Source organism: Vicugna pacos, chromosome 23, assembly GCF_048564905.1.
Source record: "Vicugna pacos chromosome 23, VicPac4, whole genome shotgun sequence".
In the NCBI taxonomy this organism is placed as follows: domain Eukaryota; kingdom Metazoa; phylum Chordata; class Mammalia; order Artiodactyla; family Camelidae; genus Vicugna; species Vicugna pacos.
Window position 1 is genome coordinate 25,533,036 of NC_133009.1, and position 16,449 is coordinate 25,549,484.

General features: G+C 43.3%; 1 protein-coding gene across 2 annotated transcripts in view; it reads left to right on the forward strand.

Moving 5' to 3' along the window:
- RAB3GAP2 (RAB3 GTPase activating non-catalytic protein subunit 2) overlaps window positions 1-15,164 on the forward strand; it is a 75,003-nt gene extending 59,839 nt beyond the window's left edge. Inside the window, exons 25-35 of one of the 2 annotated variants that reach the window (XM_006198868.3) lie at window positions 952-1,128; window positions 1,226-1,332; window positions 3,693-3,759; window positions 5,499-5,569; window positions 7,739-7,774; window positions 9,051-9,125; window positions 9,428-9,646; window positions 12,828-12,917; window positions 13,106-13,327; window positions 14,166-14,324; window positions 14,539-15,164. In XM_006198868.3, coding sequence (XP_006198930.2) covers window positions 952-1,128; window positions 1,226-1,332; window positions 3,693-3,759; window positions 5,499-5,569; window positions 7,739-7,774; window positions 9,051-9,125; window positions 9,428-9,646; window positions 12,828-12,917; window positions 13,106-13,327; window positions 14,166-14,324; window positions 14,539-14,694 — 1,379 coding nt within the window. In that variant the 3' untranslated portion in view covers window positions 14,695-15,164. The remainder of the gene's footprint in view (window positions 1-951; window positions 1,129-1,225; window positions 1,333-3,692; window positions 3,760-5,498; window positions 5,570-7,738; window positions 7,775-9,050; window positions 9,126-9,427; window positions 9,647-12,827; window positions 12,918-13,105; window positions 13,328-14,165; window positions 14,325-14,538) is intronic. The other variant, XM_072948725.1, reaches the window with a different exon arrangement.
- Window positions 15,165-16,449: the final 1,285 nt, after the last annotated feature.

A 16,449-nucleotide genomic window follows, 5' to 3' on the forward strand; every position in this document is an offset into this window, starting at 1 on the left:
TAATACCCAGGGATTTCTAGGTTTTTTTTAGTTGACTCGTTTTCTCTTTATAAGACTTGAGAGTATTTTTAAGTTGTAAACACCCTGCAGGCCATGCCGCCACCTGGTGAAAAGGTAGGAACACCACTTCAGCATTAATCTGGGCAACAGAGTCAGGGGCTTGATCCTGAAGTGGAAGTTACCAAGTGATTTAGAAACCCGGCATAAGAAATCAGATCACCCAGCACACTGCTCTCATTTATTTCCACTGATAAGTATGACTTTACTGAGACGTATTCTTTCTGTGGAAAGGTTTATGTTTCAATCAAAATAGGAGAAAAGACTGAGAGAAAAATTTTTGTTAAATGACATTAAGATTGCGTTTGTTTAGGTAGTAGACGGCAGTCTTCATCATGAATGTTTTTTACAGTTTGTAATTTTTTGGACTGTATTGATGACTGAAACATGATACAGCATCATGCTGTTAATTAACTATGGTTAAATTTTGCCCCAAAATATTCCATATAGGCAAGTTGGTGGACTATTAATAGTAGTATTTTGCCCTAAGAAGCCAAGACAAGTAATCATGCTAATTGGTCTGTTTTCACTTATACTTAAATGAGTGTGTTTTAAAGATGTACTCATGCCTTCATCTACGTCTGGTAGAGTGCATTCTGAGTTTGTGGGCATAGAAGGTGTGTGGTATTATATAGACATACCTGCATATGCATTAGTACTGACCTGATACATTATGAGAGTGTGAAGATGCCCTTGGGTATCCAGCATCCCACTTGTCCTCACACGGTGCGTGGTAGGTGATGACACTGCTGTCATGGCTTCGAGGGTCACTTTCAGGCTTAAAGCAGTATGACACTTAGATCCCGTCATACGGAAATTCACATCCTGTGCTGTGCGGGCACCTTTTGGCAAACGCTGCCAATGTTCATTTTCCTTCTTGTCTCCAAACTGTAGGTGGCATTGCAGACAGTGTAGCTAAGTGGATATTTAAACAGGACTTCAGCCCTGAAGTGCTCAAACTGGCTGCTAATAAAGAAAGAGACGCAGAAAACCCAGATGAACCCAAAGACGGTAGTCCCAGAGGTTTATTTGAGGTGGCAGAGGTGGAGATGGACTTGGGAGCCATACCAGGTAACAGAGACCCCAGGAAGGCGACAGCCAGCCGCGTGACGATGGGGCCGAGCTTCCCTTCAGGGAAAATAATTTCTCACTCTCCCCTGACTTTCAGACCTGTTGCAGTTGGCCTACAAGCAGTTTCCTTGTAGCCTCGAGCTCGATGTGTTGCACGCGCATTGCTGCTGGGAGTACGTGGTTCAGTGGAATAAAGACCCAGAGGTAAGGCTCGGTGTTTGGTGCTCACGCTGCGCTTCTGCGGGGTTTGTCCTTAGTCACGGACACGCTCCGCTTTCTCCCCTGTGCAATGTCGCCACGCTCGGAGCCACACAGGCCTTTTCCACAGTTCTGGCTCCTCCTCCCCAGGATAAACCCACGGTGTGTAGGCGTCATCCCCACTCGGAGAAGAGAAAATGGGAGTCCAGGGCCTTGCCCAAGGTACCGGCCACACTGCTAGTCAGTAGTAGGGCTGGGTTTCAAGCCTTGGTTTCTCTGTATCTAAAGCCAGTGTGTTTTGCCCAACTCCTTCTTAAGTTGTGATGCGTGTATTTTTTATTTCCTTTGGAATTTCTGCATGAGATAGCACCTACCCCATAGAAAATTCTCTATTGTAGTCATCATAGTAAAAGCCAGAGTAAAGTTCCCGATGTCTGCTTGGGCATCGTTTTCTGCGCCTGGCGGCCACCCTCCCCCACAAACATTCACAGTCTAGAAGCAGCACAGGGAAGAGGCCCCGAACCCGGAGGCAGGAGACCTGCCCTCGATGACTGCTGACAGGTGTCTGTGTTTGGCCACTCACTCTCAGAACCTGTTTTTTCCTGCTTCTACCCTTTTTTGATGATGGTGCCAGTCCTTCCAGATCAACACCAGGATAAAATGAGACGTGAAACCATGTGACGTCTGTTTCTTTTTGCTGCTACAGTTCTTCGTGTAGGCCTCCTACTCAGTGGTCTAGAAATTAACCTTCTCAAATCCGAATTCTTTCCTGTATCGTCCTTATGTCAGGCTGTGCTCTTGAAGAAAAATCTCACTGGTGAATTAATTCACGCTAGTATATGAATGGTAGAGAGATTTCCCTTCCTCCAAAAAAAAGTTGTCTTTAATAGGTAATCAGTTACATATTAAAGGGAGGCATTTAAAAAGTAAATGTTTTAAATCAAGTCATGTTCTTTGATCAATTAAACTTTGACCAAAAAAAGATTTTAGGGCCGGGGACCCTCTCGAGGACCCTTGAATCACGCTCTTCAGCTCACCACCCTAAAGCCCGAGTGGTGATCGGATTTAGGTTCCCCACTTAAATGGGATGTTTTTCCTCCTTGAGGAAAGAATGTTGGGACTAGAACAAAGACACCATAATTTCTAAAATCTGAATAAATGAGATTCAGGATTCAGAGTCCAGATGCAGGTCTAACAAAGTGATATTTACCCCCCCCAAAAAAAGCTTCGTTTTACAGCCTTCTTTTCTAAACCAGAGGCAGTTTGCATAGTAGACATGGATGGAGCAGAGTTCTAGCCCCATCGCTACCGGCTGTATGACCTCTTGGAACATTTCTGAACCCTTTTGTTCTCCGTTTTTTCTCCTTCAGTAAAGGAGGACCAGTGATGTCTGCAATGGCTGTAGCAACATACAGGGGAAACGCACACAGAGTGCCTGACGTCGTGATGAGCGTTGTCACTATCTGTCATTAGAATTGTTTACTTTTAAAATAAGTGACCGTTTTCCTTATTTGTTTTCTTCCTGTTAAAATATTTGTCTCCTTGCCGCATCCAGCAGCCCCTCCCCGATTTCTACCATTTTACATTCACAGCCTTATTAAGCTGAAAACAACTGCAACTCTCTTTGGGGAATTTCTGACACACGTTAGCAAAGGTGATGTGCTTAATCTTTGTACAGGCCACACATTTATTTAGCAAAGATCTGGATAATTTCATCTGTTTTACATACTATTTTTTGAGTTTTAATATGTAAACTACCTTGATTAGAAAGAGTTGAATTTCCACCTTCCTCTCTGATAGTTCCTATTTCCCTTCACTGCTTTAATATTTTCTCCTTGGCACTTGTCACTAATATTCTGTATAATTTACTTACCATATTTATTATCCAGCTCCCTCACTAGAACGTAACCTCAGTGAGGGCAAGGATTTGGGTCTGTTTTATTCATTAGAGTGACTCTGGTGCCTCACACAGCCTGGTGCATAGTAGTTGCTCAGTAAATATTTATTGACGGATGAACGAATGAATGAATGATAACTTACAGATAACCAAACCTATTGTTTTCACATCTGCGTGAAATTCAAGTCTTCACTGGAGAGAAAGAACACCGCTCTGATGTACAAACCACAGTAAATTTTGAATCTGGATGTCCTAGGAATTAATCATTATATAGATAATGTAAATTTAAGAGAGATCATTGACATTACCTTATGAAAAATTACTTCCTACCTAATAATTCCATGTTTTTATAACATTCTTCAGTAGCTTTATGTAGAAATTTATGTAAGAAGTCTCCGTTTGTATTTGAAACACCTGTTAAATGATACTCTTCTCTTTTTTTCTCTCCTTTTTGCTCCCTCTATGTAAGGAAGCACGTTTTTTTGTTCAGTCAATAGAACACTTGAAGCACATTCTTAATGCACATATTCAGAATGGTAAGTAAACAGACGTTAAAAACAAAACTGTTTCATTCAGAAGAGCCAGGTCTCTTTAAATTCACAGCCTGTTAAATTTTTATTTGATGGTGCTGCCACTGCACATTACTGTGTATCACTAAGTGCAAAGTACTGGCTGTTGTTAACTGCTTGGAAAAAGAATGCCGTCCAGAAGGGAGAAGGGGGCTGGCGGTAATGACCACTTTGTCTTCCCACCCATCAGTTTCCCAAGCTGACAACTGTTCCTTTGTCTAAATACGGAGAATATTATGTACGAGTTACTGACTCCCTCTTTAGTTCACATGTGGATAAGGAAAGAGGGACAGGCTGCCTAGGACCAGAATTCCTGATGAAAAAGTTAGGGAGGCAAAGCCCAATAACACTACACCCGAGAAACTACCTTGTGCTTCTTTTAATAAACATGAATATTCTCCACTGACTGTTCCCCCATACCATGGGGACTGCTGACGTCTCCTTGAAAAAAAGTTACAAATTGTTGTAGAGAAATTATAAACAGGTTGCTGGTTCCATTTACTAGATGGAGGAGTGTCCCTGTAAGAATTAGTCGGGGAGGTCAGTATGAGGCTAGTCAGATGCTAGGACAGTTGAGTTAGTAAGATACCTAGTGGTGAGAGTAGGTTTGGGGCCAGGTCAGGGGAAGTATCACCTTTCTGTCTGTGTGATAAATTCTAGAGAAGCTACTTCTTTCTTCTCCTGTAACACGTTCTTGCAAGTGGAAGTCAAATTGCAGAAACTCTACAATGTCTCATTTTACATGAAGAGAACTTGAAGTTTATTCTGTGTATTCATCTCTTAGGTCTTACTTTCTTCCGGGGGTGGGGCGGGGTGGGGAAAGATTTAAAGTGTCTTGTTTGGAAAATACGGTCTCTAGAGTATTCTCCTTACCGATAAAATTAAGTTACCTACCGACATCAGGCTAGTACTTCTTCAAGTTGGATACTTTACCCAGTTTGTCCATTGAGTAAGTGTCCTGGCTTCCTCACAGCCTCTGCAGGACCTCACGCCGAGGTGCAGAGAAGCTGTGCGGGTCATAGTAACAGCATGTGAAATGTCATGTTTACACTGCCTGATTGACAGCTGCTGTTGGAGAAATTCTAATCAGTGCCACAGTTCATTGTATGTGGATGTGTAAAGCCCAGATTTTTTTTGTCTGGCTGTTTACAAATATTTTTTGCATTTTGTTTTGCTTTTTAATACTTCTTTATATATCACTCCGTATTTCAGAAAAATCCACTGGGGTTGTTTCCAGTGTTCGGCAGTGGTGCACAAAGCAGAACGCTGAGGTGGACACTGCCAGCAGCGTTCCAAGCGGTTTTACCCATCTATTATCCCGCCGGCAGTGTCAGAGCATTCCTTGTTCCACACCCTTGTCCACACTTGGTGTTGTCGTGAACAACAAAAATTAGCCTTTCTATTGGTTGTGTGATGATATCTGTGTGTCATTTTTAAACATCTACATTTCTCTCATAACCGGTGACACGATCTTTTCTTATGCTTATGGGCCATTTGGATATCGTCTCATGCAGCCCAGATCTGATTTTTAGTAAAGACACAGTTTTCAATTAATCTTATAAATATTAAAAATATATAAGAAATAATGTCTAAATAAATAGCCCAGATAGTTTCAGAAGCTTAGGGAAGACAGAGATTGGTCACGTAGGATGAAAGAGAGACCGTGTGCGCACCCGGCTCCCTGCTTTGCTCTGCTTACTCTGCAGGCATCGCGCTGATGATGTGGAACACGTTCTTGGTGAAAAGGTTTTCTGCTGCTACATATTTGATGGATAAGGTAAGGTAACTTTAGATTTCCTGTTTATTTGGTTTCCTTAATAATTGGCTGATGTAAGAAAGGTTATTTACGCAGGGCCTTGTTAGACTCTTTTTTGACTTGATACTACGTTTCACTCATGCTCAGTAATTCCCAGTGCTGGCATCGTGAGGACTTCATCCTTGAAAGAGAGTGACATCCTGTGAAAGCCCCTTCCGCCAAGTGATTAGGACCAGTGGTTGATTGAAGCAAGGATTTGCACTTTATTTTAATTAAAACATATAAATGCACAATTACTCACCCATCTTTGGATGTAGGGCCAAGATACTTTCTCTAAATGGGGTCGAATGCAATTTTACTTTGGTTTTCCTACATAAGCCTCACCCATAGTACATTGCCTATGGTTTCTAGATCCTGTTTCTTTAAAGCTGTGATGCAATCTGTGTGTAAAATCTTCAGATTTTTATAACTTATCCCCTAATCTTTCTAATTGTTTTTGTTATATTTACTCCAGTAGTCCTAGGAGTTAGCTGCTATCCTCCATAAATCTTTCTAAAGCATTCAACATAGTATTCATATAAAGAACTTGCTTTTTTTCCTCATTCATATTTCATCAGTTGTTTAATTAAATTACATAATTACAGTGTGTACAAACAGCATAAGTAGATTTGGAAACACACATAACAGGGGAGTATATAACTCAGCTGATGGGAGCAGAAGCTGCCGGCCTCTCAGAGAGGAGCCTCTGGGCCTCAAGCCAAGCGGCAGGGCCAGTTGAGGGTGTGGGTCACTCTGGCAGCAGTCAATGGATGTCAGGAGAATGACCACCATAAGGACAACGGGTTCTTTTGAAATGGACAGTGACAGACATTCCTCAACTGTGGACAGAATACAGCTCAGACCCACTTTAGGCCACAGCTCCTTTAGAAAATGCTTTGACATCATTGGTAACAGGTTTTTGTAGTTAAATCTAACTGTTCTTTCCTGGAATATTACTCATCCATGAAAAAGAATGAAATAATGCCATTTGCAGCAACATGGATGGACCCAGAGGTGATCATACTAAGTGAAATAAGTCAGACAGAGAAAGACAAATATCATATGATATCACTTATATGTGGAATCTAAAGGACATAAATGAACTTATTTACAAAACAAAGAGAGTCACAGACATAGAGAACAAATTTATGGTTACCAAAGGGGAAAGGGTTGGGGGTAAATTAGGAGCTTGGGATTAGCAGATACACACTATTAAATATAAAATAGATAAACAACAAGGTCCCACCATAAAAGGGAACTGTATTCAATAGCTTGTAATAACCTATAATGAAAAAGGATATGAAGAGGAATATATTTATGTGTAACTGAATCCCTGTGCTGTACACTAGAAAGTAACACAACATTGTAAATTAATATTCTTCAATTTAAAAAAAAAGCTGTAAAAAAAAAAGATGATTCTGGCAACAGAATGAAGTATGTTGAAAATGGGGAGGGCTGAGCCTGGTGTTTGAAGGCCATCGCAGTAATCTCAGTGACAGGTGGCGAGGCAAAGAGATCTTTGTCCTGCAGTCCCTTCTTCCACTGTCGCTGTTCCCTGTGAGTTGTCTTATCAGTAATGTTCCTGAGGGGCAGAACTTTATCTCCCACTTACTACCCTGTGGAAAGTAGACAGTAGGATCTTACTGATTACTTATTAATTGAGGACATCAGCTGATTTTCTGAGCCAGGAATGTAACTTCTGTCTGCTTCAGAGTGTTCTTCCTTCTTTCTGACCATTTAAAATTATTGTGTATCTTTATCAACAAGCAGAAGTCTTAGCTACTCTTAATTCATAGCCTTGAGTTTGGCTCTAGGTTTTAAGGCAACACAGTTATTTGAGTATACAGAGTGGGAACCAGATTTTTGGAGTTTGTCTTATTTAATAGTTCAAAAATAAGTATTTTTGAAAAGGATTATTTGTGAGCCCGGTGCAGTATGTTTTTCATAATATATTTTCAAGTTCCACCACAAAATTAATTGCTTTGTGTTAGGAGTAGAACCAGCATTTAATTGATGAAATTAATACTATACTTATTTTTAGTTGCATTTATATTTTTTAACATTTGGTTACTTTCTACTTGCTGTACCATAGTAATGCCTTTTGATTTAAATTATTAAATAAATACAGCATTTTGTGTCCTTTTATCTTAGGTTGGAAAATCACCAAAGGATAGGTTATGCCGAAGGGTAAGTGACTTTCCCTTAACTAGATGTACTGTTGTTACTCTTGCACTTTCTGTGGTACCTTATTAACTGTGGGGGTGAACTTTGCCTTTTACCATTTTGATGACATATCAGGAGATAAAAATGGAAAGAGAATACTGTATTAGTAAGGAAACTGGTTATGGACTATGACCAGTTTTAATTTACCTTTCCAGATGGTCAGGTAGTATGTTTAAGCTAAGTTTGACAGGATGTCTTCAGCTTTGGACTGTGGACAGGAGGATAACATGTGGCCACTGCTGTGTATTTTTGCTGTATTTTTTAAATTAGAAATTTATAATGGAAACTCCAACGTCAAGTTGAAGTAGGTTGATATGAGTAGTGGATTTGATCTTCCTTTATATAAAAACTGTTGTACAAATGGTCTCAAATAATGTTCCAGTCCATAGATTCCGGGCAGTGATGAACAGTGCTGGCTTTTGCTCAGAGATTTGAAATATTCTTATTACGAATATCTTAAATACCAGGACACAAGCATCCAGCCATTATTGTAGTCCCTTGGTCCTGAAAACTCTCCGTTCCGTTGTTGAAGCATTCATCTGTGTGCTCTTTAGAGTGGCTCTGTGAATACAGTTCGTATACAGGTGTACACACACACACACACACATACACACACACTCTCTGAATTACTTAAGGATGAATTACTTGGGGATGTGAAGGATTCATTGGTTGTTGGTTTTAAAAAGATGGCATGTGAGTGGAGAAGCTCCATCAGGGAGTCAACGGGAAGGAGCTGTTGCCCACAGTATCAGTCTGTTATTTAGGTCACGGGGCTTGGGGGTCCTAGGTTTGTTTAGAGGGCTCAGTTCAGCCCCTAAAAGATGCTCTGAAACCAGACCAGGCTGTTTTCTTAGAACTTTTCAGGTCAACTTCTCACGTGTGAATCCTACTGAGTACCGTGGTTATTTGGTGAGCAAATGCCTCAGCAGGCTGGGCATTGAGCAGGAGAGCCGCCCCCGCCATCTGTCATTGACTGATGACACCAGCTCTTTGCGATACAGAAAGACACTCATTTTTTTTTTAAAGTTGATGGTTCAGCCATCTTTTTTAAAGCCTAATTTTAAAATTAGTTGAATCCAAAGACAGGAGTTAAAATGTGCCAGTGCCTTCACTTTAAATTCCTGCCTGTCTGTTCAAATGTAGAAAGTCAGTTGAATAGGTGTGTTGTGTTGTTGTTCATTTTTCTGATAAAACTAGCAATTTTGCAGCTGAAGTTAATTATGTTCCTTTTTAAAAACAGGATGTGGGGATGAGTGATACAGCAATGACATCTTTCCTTGGCTCCTGCTGGGATCTTCTTCAGACTTTATTGGAGGTAAAAGAGATGTTTTCAGTCTGAACTGTCTCTTAAGATATCAAATATTTTGAAAACCATTGGACTCAAGAGAGGACTATGAAAAGAGGTTATTTTGATTTATTCAATTCTAAGTTTTGACTGAAGCCTAACAAAAGTGGTGTTTCTTATTAGAATTTGATTTTATGTTTTCTTAATTATAATTTGGGGGGCGGGGAGAAATACGGATTTGTACTTGGCTGCTGGTAATAAGCTCGTTAAGATATTTACAAGCTATTACTTCTCCAGTTCTGAAGCCAGTTCTCCATTCTCAAAACACTCAGGCAGATGTCAGCAGGGATGAAATGCAAGTGCCCGTCTTGGACACAGAGGATGCCTGGCTGGCTGTCGAAGGACCAGTCTCGATAGTGGAGCTGGCCCTTGAGCAGAAGCACATCCACTACCCGCTGGTGGAGCACCATTCCGTCCTGTGCGCCGTCTTGTACGCGGTTATGAGGTTCTCTCTGAAGGCCATGAAGCCGCTCTCCCTTTTTGATAGTAAGGTAATCCTCAGAGGATTTTGGAGCCTCTTGGAGCTGAGGGTTTGCAGGACTGTCTCCCTGAGGAGGAGTTGCCCGGTCCTTTGTGACTCGTGGAGGATTGTTCGTTGTGGGGGGTCTCTGCTCCCTCCTCCCCCTAAGGCTTGCTGCTGTCCTGGGTTACCTTAAATCTGCTGCCGGAGCTCTGCCGTCTCGGCTGTCTGCCCTTCTCATTCTTCTTGGAAAGACTCGATTCCTCCCTCTTGTGTATCCCCAGGCCTGACCTATCCTGAGTTTGAGGCGTGTATTTCTACTGAACGTCTCTCTCTCTGAATGTGCTGTGGGACTTCAGATACCTGGTACCTAAAACATCTCTGTACCCTCATCCCTGCCCTACCCTTGACCTAAACTTGCCGCTCCCCTCCGAGTTCCCCGGCTGGGTCCGTTGGTGAGTGCTGTCACCGTCTGTGCACTGGCATGAACTAGAAACCTCCAAGACTCCTGGCCCAGTTCCCATCTTCAGTCCCACCTTCGCTGTAAACTCGTGTAAACCCTACCGGTCTATTCCTCTCCATCGCTGGAACCTGAGCCCAGGCCTCCTCATCTTCCCTAGGCCATCACAGCAGCCTCTTCTCTCCACCCGGCCCGGCTGCCGGAGCTGTCCTCCCCTTGGACTTAATCGTAGTCGCCCCAAGCCGATAGGTAAAACACAGCCTAGCCTGTGTTCCCCACCCTGGCGTCTGTCAGTAGATGATCATCACTCTCGCCTGTGAGACTTGCACACCTGAGGCACTGCTGGACACCTGCTGGCTTCCCTTGGGGTCCTGGGCCTGGGAGAGAGGCAGGTGCTCCCTGCAGGAAGACCCTCCCTGAAGGGGAGAGCCGGGCACCGCCGAGAGCGCTCGGCTCCTCCCAAATGGCACCGTCCATCTGGGGGAGCAGGAGACTTGGAATCTGATTATTTCCTGCTGCGTGGAAACATGGAGCCCGAGGAAGGTGGCTTCCCCACCAGAACTAACCTTCCCTGCCTTCCCAACCACTCCCTACCCTGTGCTCTGGCCACTGTGAACTCCCCTCACCCCTCAGAGAAGTCGGACATTTTTATCATTTCTTGTCTTGTTTGCATTATTCCATTTTCACAGGCCGCTGTTTTGTATGGCCAGCTCCTGTTCATTATTCCCTTATCACTTCAGCATCACTTTCCCTTCAAAGTTTTGTCCACCTTCCCTGAACTCACCACCTCTGCCGTTTTCCCGTGTCTGTGTCCTGCTGGGCGTGTAACAGGGGCCCAGTGAATGTTTAGTGCATTTATCATTACGGAGATGTTACAGGAACGTTACATGACAGAGGTCTGCGGAGGGGATGGCAGTGAGTTGAGTTTGGGAAACCGCTGCAAGTCAGGAGCTGGTGAGGATGTGGACGGGGGAGAAGTAATAAAAATCATGACGGAGCTGGAGGAATCAGCAGCCTGGTGACAGCCTGGGTGGAGCGCTGCCGGGGAGGGGACTGGGATTAAATCCAGTTCCAAGTTTGGGAGACCGGGCAGGCCGTTTACAGGGAAGCCCGTTTAGAATGATTTTGGATGTGGTAAGTTTGAGAATAAATATAAGCAGAAATAGTATGTTTTAAAAATTTATTCCTCGTAAGTACTTAAAAGGTTTTTTTTTTTTTGAAGAACCACCAAAATAAAGCTCAGAACTCTCCTCAAAAAGGGACTCAAAACCAGAACATGTCCAGATTTGACAAGCACGGTGGCGATGTCAGTCTCGACCCGCATCACGCTGGGTGACCCGAGACAGCTGTGTGGCTCATACAGAGAGGCCACGTGCTATGCTGGTGATACAGTCCCACCTCTGCCATCTACTAGCCAGAATGATTTCCTTTCTCCTGGCTGTTTTCTCACTCAGGAAGTGATGATTCTCAGGCCTCCCTCATGGTCATTGCGAGGGTTAAGTGACACGGTCAACAGGCAGTGCGAGGCCGTGTCTGGAGCGTGGTAAATAGTAAGTGTGCACGCACACCCCCAGCGCGCGGGCCCTCGTGTGCAGCAGGCCGCAGCATCTGAGACCGTGCAACTGAGACCGCCAGGTGGGAAGCACGGTGGCAGACTGGGTGAGCGCGTGGGAAACTTTCAGACAGTGACGTCCAAATGCAGTGGCTGTCCTAGGAAGTCTGGTGCTTCTCATCCCTGAAGGATGTCGCCTGACCCTACCTGGCAGTCACACCAGAGGACCTGCAACCATTGATGACTAGGTCTAGAAAGTATTAGGCGATATGTGGCATGACTTGTTTGCAGCTGAAAAAACAGCAACCCAGGATGGTGGGGTCACTTGTCCAAGGGAACCTGGTGGGAAGGGGTGGACCGGGAACTAGAGCCAGTGGGGCCAGTGCTCTTTGCTCTGTATTGCACTTCCTCTCAAGGAACTTCTGAAGTCCTATCTTCTGATAGTCTGTCTTGGCTCTTCAGACACACAGCTGTCCTCTTAAACAGGTGTTCGTTTTTTTAACAGTTCAACAAGTATTTTTAAAAGGATTCAGAGTACACACTATGTACTTGTTATCTCTTATTGCATAACAAATTATCCCCAAAGTTAGTGGCTGAACACAGCAAATGCTGTATCATTTTTGTGAGTCGGGAATCTGTATTCCCTTTCAGGGTGGCTCTGGCTCAAGGTCTCTTGTGAGTCCACAGTCAGGGTGTCAGCCAGTCTCCCGGGGCTCAAGCCAGGTGGGGTTGGGGGACCCACTTCAGGCTTACATGACTGTTGGCGCGATTCAGTTCCTCGCCACACACGTGACTCCAGAGGGCGGCTCACAGCCTGGCAGCTGGCTTCCCGGAAGGCAAGTAAGGGTGAATGTGCACTTTCAGGGCAGGAGCCACAGCCCCTTAGTAACCTGACCTTGAAAGTGACATGCTGTCATCCCTGCCCCTTTCTGTTCACCAGCCCACACTCGGGGAACAGGACTACACAAAGCAGGAACGCCAGGAGGCGGCGACTGGGGACCACCCTAAAGGCTGCCTACCACGTGCTAGATGTTATTTATACAAATTAAGTGAATAAAATTCGAAAGTGTTATTATTCAGTAACAAAAAAAATCAAATCATGTTATTCTTGATTAAATGACTTCATTTTTTAAATCTTTTTTCCTCCCCTTAATAACAATCCATACTCATCAGTTTCCTTGGTCTCTTCTTTTTCTTTAGGGGAAAAACGCATTTTTTAAAGACCTAACTTCAATTCAGTTATTACCTAGTGGGGAAATGGATCCAAACTTTATTTCTGTACGACAACAGGTAAATTCCAGTTCCTGGGATGGCCACTTGGGAGGTTTTCTTTCTTTTTTTTTTAATTTAATTTAATGGAAACAGTTTCATGGAAAAGTCTCTCTAATTGACAGAAAAGCCAATAAATACTTGAACTTAGTGTTTTTAAATGAAGCATACTAACAGGAGGTTGCCACATTTGTTTCTCCATTTTCCAGTTCTTACTGAAAGTTGTCAGCGCAGCTGTCCAGGCCCGACATGCACTCGCGAAGGACAGAGACTCCTCGGAAGAGGCTCCAACCACTCCTTTTGAGAAGGAGCAGGACTGGCCAGTTCTGGCCGTGAATCTGGCCCATCACCTGCAAGTCAGCGAGGACGTCATCAGAAGGCACTACGTGGTGGAACTCTACAACTATGGAGCTGACTACCTGGGAGAAGAGGTGATCATTGCCCTGTGCATGTTACTTGGGCTCGAGTTCTAAAAATTGATAATTGGAGTAAAGAGTCAGTAAAGTGTCCAGTAAAGCTTTTCGCTTTTCCTTTTGTTAGAACTTCTAGGTATAAAAGTAGAACAAGAGAAGTAAACTAATCAGACTCCTGTGTCTGGTCAGTATTCAGTGTAACCCGTGCAGTATGCCAGCCAGAGCAGCCAGGGTTCCTTCCCCAGACCTGACGGTCTCCTGGCAGGAGCAGAGCAGCACGCGGAATTGTGCACTGAGCAATAAATGCTGGGAAGAAAATGAACAAGGTCGTGTGAAGAAACAACAGCTGCTACGACAGGGCAGTCAGAGGTGACATAAGCAGCTGCAGCCACTGAGAAACCTGGGGGCACGTCACTAGGGACAGAAGTAACGAGGCCCTGGGAGGGACCAGCCTGGCCAGGCCGGGACGGGTCACAGGCGATCTCACAGCCCATGTTTACCTGAAGGGCACTCAGAGCCGTTAGAGGGTTTAAGCAGTTACATGATTTAATGTAATTCCCTGTCATTGCCCAAAGCTTGAAACTGACTCATGTCGTTATACTGAACTGAAAAAATTAGGCGATGGGAAAAGAAAAACCAGGTGATGAGCTGACTTTTAAAAAAGTGCAGTTCTGGCTATATTCCGCTCCTTTGTTTAATACTGATGAGAAATCTGGGTTTTAAATGCTGTTTGAGTTGGACTTTCATTTTGGTGGTATATATGGCCACAGCTCAAATGCGCACCAGACTTTTCACCATTCCTGCAGTAAACTAACCTGTCAGCTCTTACACTGTTGGTTCCCGCCTGTCCCTGCAGGCCATCCTCCAGGTTCAGGACAAGGAGGTCCTCGCCTCCCAGCTGCTGGTGCTGATAGGGCAGCGGCTGGCGCAGGCCGTGCTCCGCGCGCAGACCAGGGAGGGCCTGGAGCTGCTGGCCAGGCTCCCGCCCACGCTCTGCACTTGGCTGAAAGCAATGGTACGTGCGGCTGCCAGCCGGCCAACACAGGGCGGGGCCGCCGGGGGTTTCCTTCTGTGCATGTTTCATAACGGGGGGAAGGTTTTAAGTTTCACTGACTTAGTTCTGAAGCATTTTTACTGGGAAATTACTATCCTGATAACCGCTAAGTTTAAGTAACAATTATTGTTTAGTTGTGTCTACCCAATGCCTTATTTTTGTGTCCCATTTGCAGAACCCCCAGGATCTTCAAAACACAGAAGTGCCCATTGTGACAACAGCTAAACTAGTAAATAAAGTCATCGAGCTTTTACCAGAGAAGCACGGGCAGTACAGCTTGGCCCTGCACCTCACGGAAGCCGTGGAAGCCATCTCTCTCCCGCCTTCATGACACTCGTCTCCTGCACACAGCCTAAAATCGTGTGACTATGATACGAATTAGTGCATGGTTATTTTACATAGTAAGATCTGGAGTTTTATGGAGGGAATATGTCTTTTTTTTTTCTTTTTCTTCTTCTTTTGTAAAATAAATAAAAATACATATTACTTTTAAAAAGTGCAGTTCTGGCTAAATCCTACTCCTTTGTTTAATACTGATAATAAAATACAAATGAGTGTTCATTATACTATTAATTCCCATGGCAGACATTTTTCTGTTTATTTCTAATTCAAGCACTTAAGTAGCTTTATTGTTCAACTTTGCTGTTTAAAAATTGGTTATAATTTACAGATTATGTTATTATAAGATTCTATATACTTTGCACTCAAAATGTAATTAAATTTAAATGTGCTCATGGATAGTCCCCATTAGTAAAATCAGAGAAACATCCCACTCTCTTTTAATAAATGTTGGGAAAACGCCTTTGTTATCATGCTTAATCCCACACTGGACTGGCCCTGGAGTTCTGGATGCTGACAGGTTTCTTCCCCAGAGGTCATGCTGTTGCCCTCCGAGGATGACCTTGCTCGTGGAGGAATACTGGGTTCGAGATCATCACATTCACCAGAAGGGACACTAAACAGAACCACTAACCTGTTGTACTTTGCCAAAGCTGAGAGTCTGAGATCCAAGCAACACAGCAAGTTAATTACAATGCAAGTTAAGCCTTGCTTTTTGCCAAGATTCAAAGTTGTATCCACATCAGGTAACTGTAAAAAATGTATTATCTTGTAAAACTTATGTTTAAAAAAAAAGGGCAAAGATGCTAAAAAATTAAGTTCAACTCTATTTTTCTTACAAGTGTTTAGAGATGTCTGCTTCTGGGATTTGGTAATCTTACCTGTTCTGAGGAACAGTACAGAAAATGCTTGGTGATATGACAGCTTTAGCAAACCTACCTCACAGCTGGGTTGAGAGGATAAAATACGACTAATTTTGTACCCTAGTGTGCCTAGAGCAGTCTGAGTACCGAGTAATTCTTTGTTGATTAAAACCAGATTAACCAAAACTCTAAAAAGTGCTTTGAGCTCTACAAATCCCTCGTATTTATTGTGGTAGATCTTTGGAACGTAGCCACACAGTGTGAGCGCTGACATCTGTCCTGGGTCACAGCTGTCAGTCATAGCAACTCACATGACGCAGGAGTTTGTTTCTTCACTTCCTTGTAAGAAGCCAACTCTAGCAACTGTATGAATGTGAGGGGTTATATCAGGAATATAAAGAAAAAGTCTGCTGTTTGAGGATACCCCAATGTAAAAATTCTTTCTAAAAGAGATCACATCTAAATAAGAACTGTCTAAAACTTAGTAATTACTGTTTAATTTAAAACCCTGACAGATAAATTTTTAAGACGTCCTGCGTATCTGGGGTGAGGGCCTGTGCGTCTGACCGAGGCGCACACCGTGTGCAGTACGAACGCTGAATAGGGCCTCAGGCTGGTCCAGCCTTCCTGCCTCTGCTTGGATCTCTGACACATTGATATGATTTCTTGTAAACGTATCTAGTTTCATATAGTAATTTGTTATAGGGATTCTAAAAGATTAGTTCTTTCTATGACTTTTCTAAATAAAAGTAGTTATGAGTTTTGGAGGCTGGTCAAGGAAACTTGGAATTATAGACATTTGTAGAGATTAAATCCTCACTTTGATTCCATTATCACTTTCGGGGTAGGGGTTATTAAATAAGCATTTTAAGTAATAAAACTGG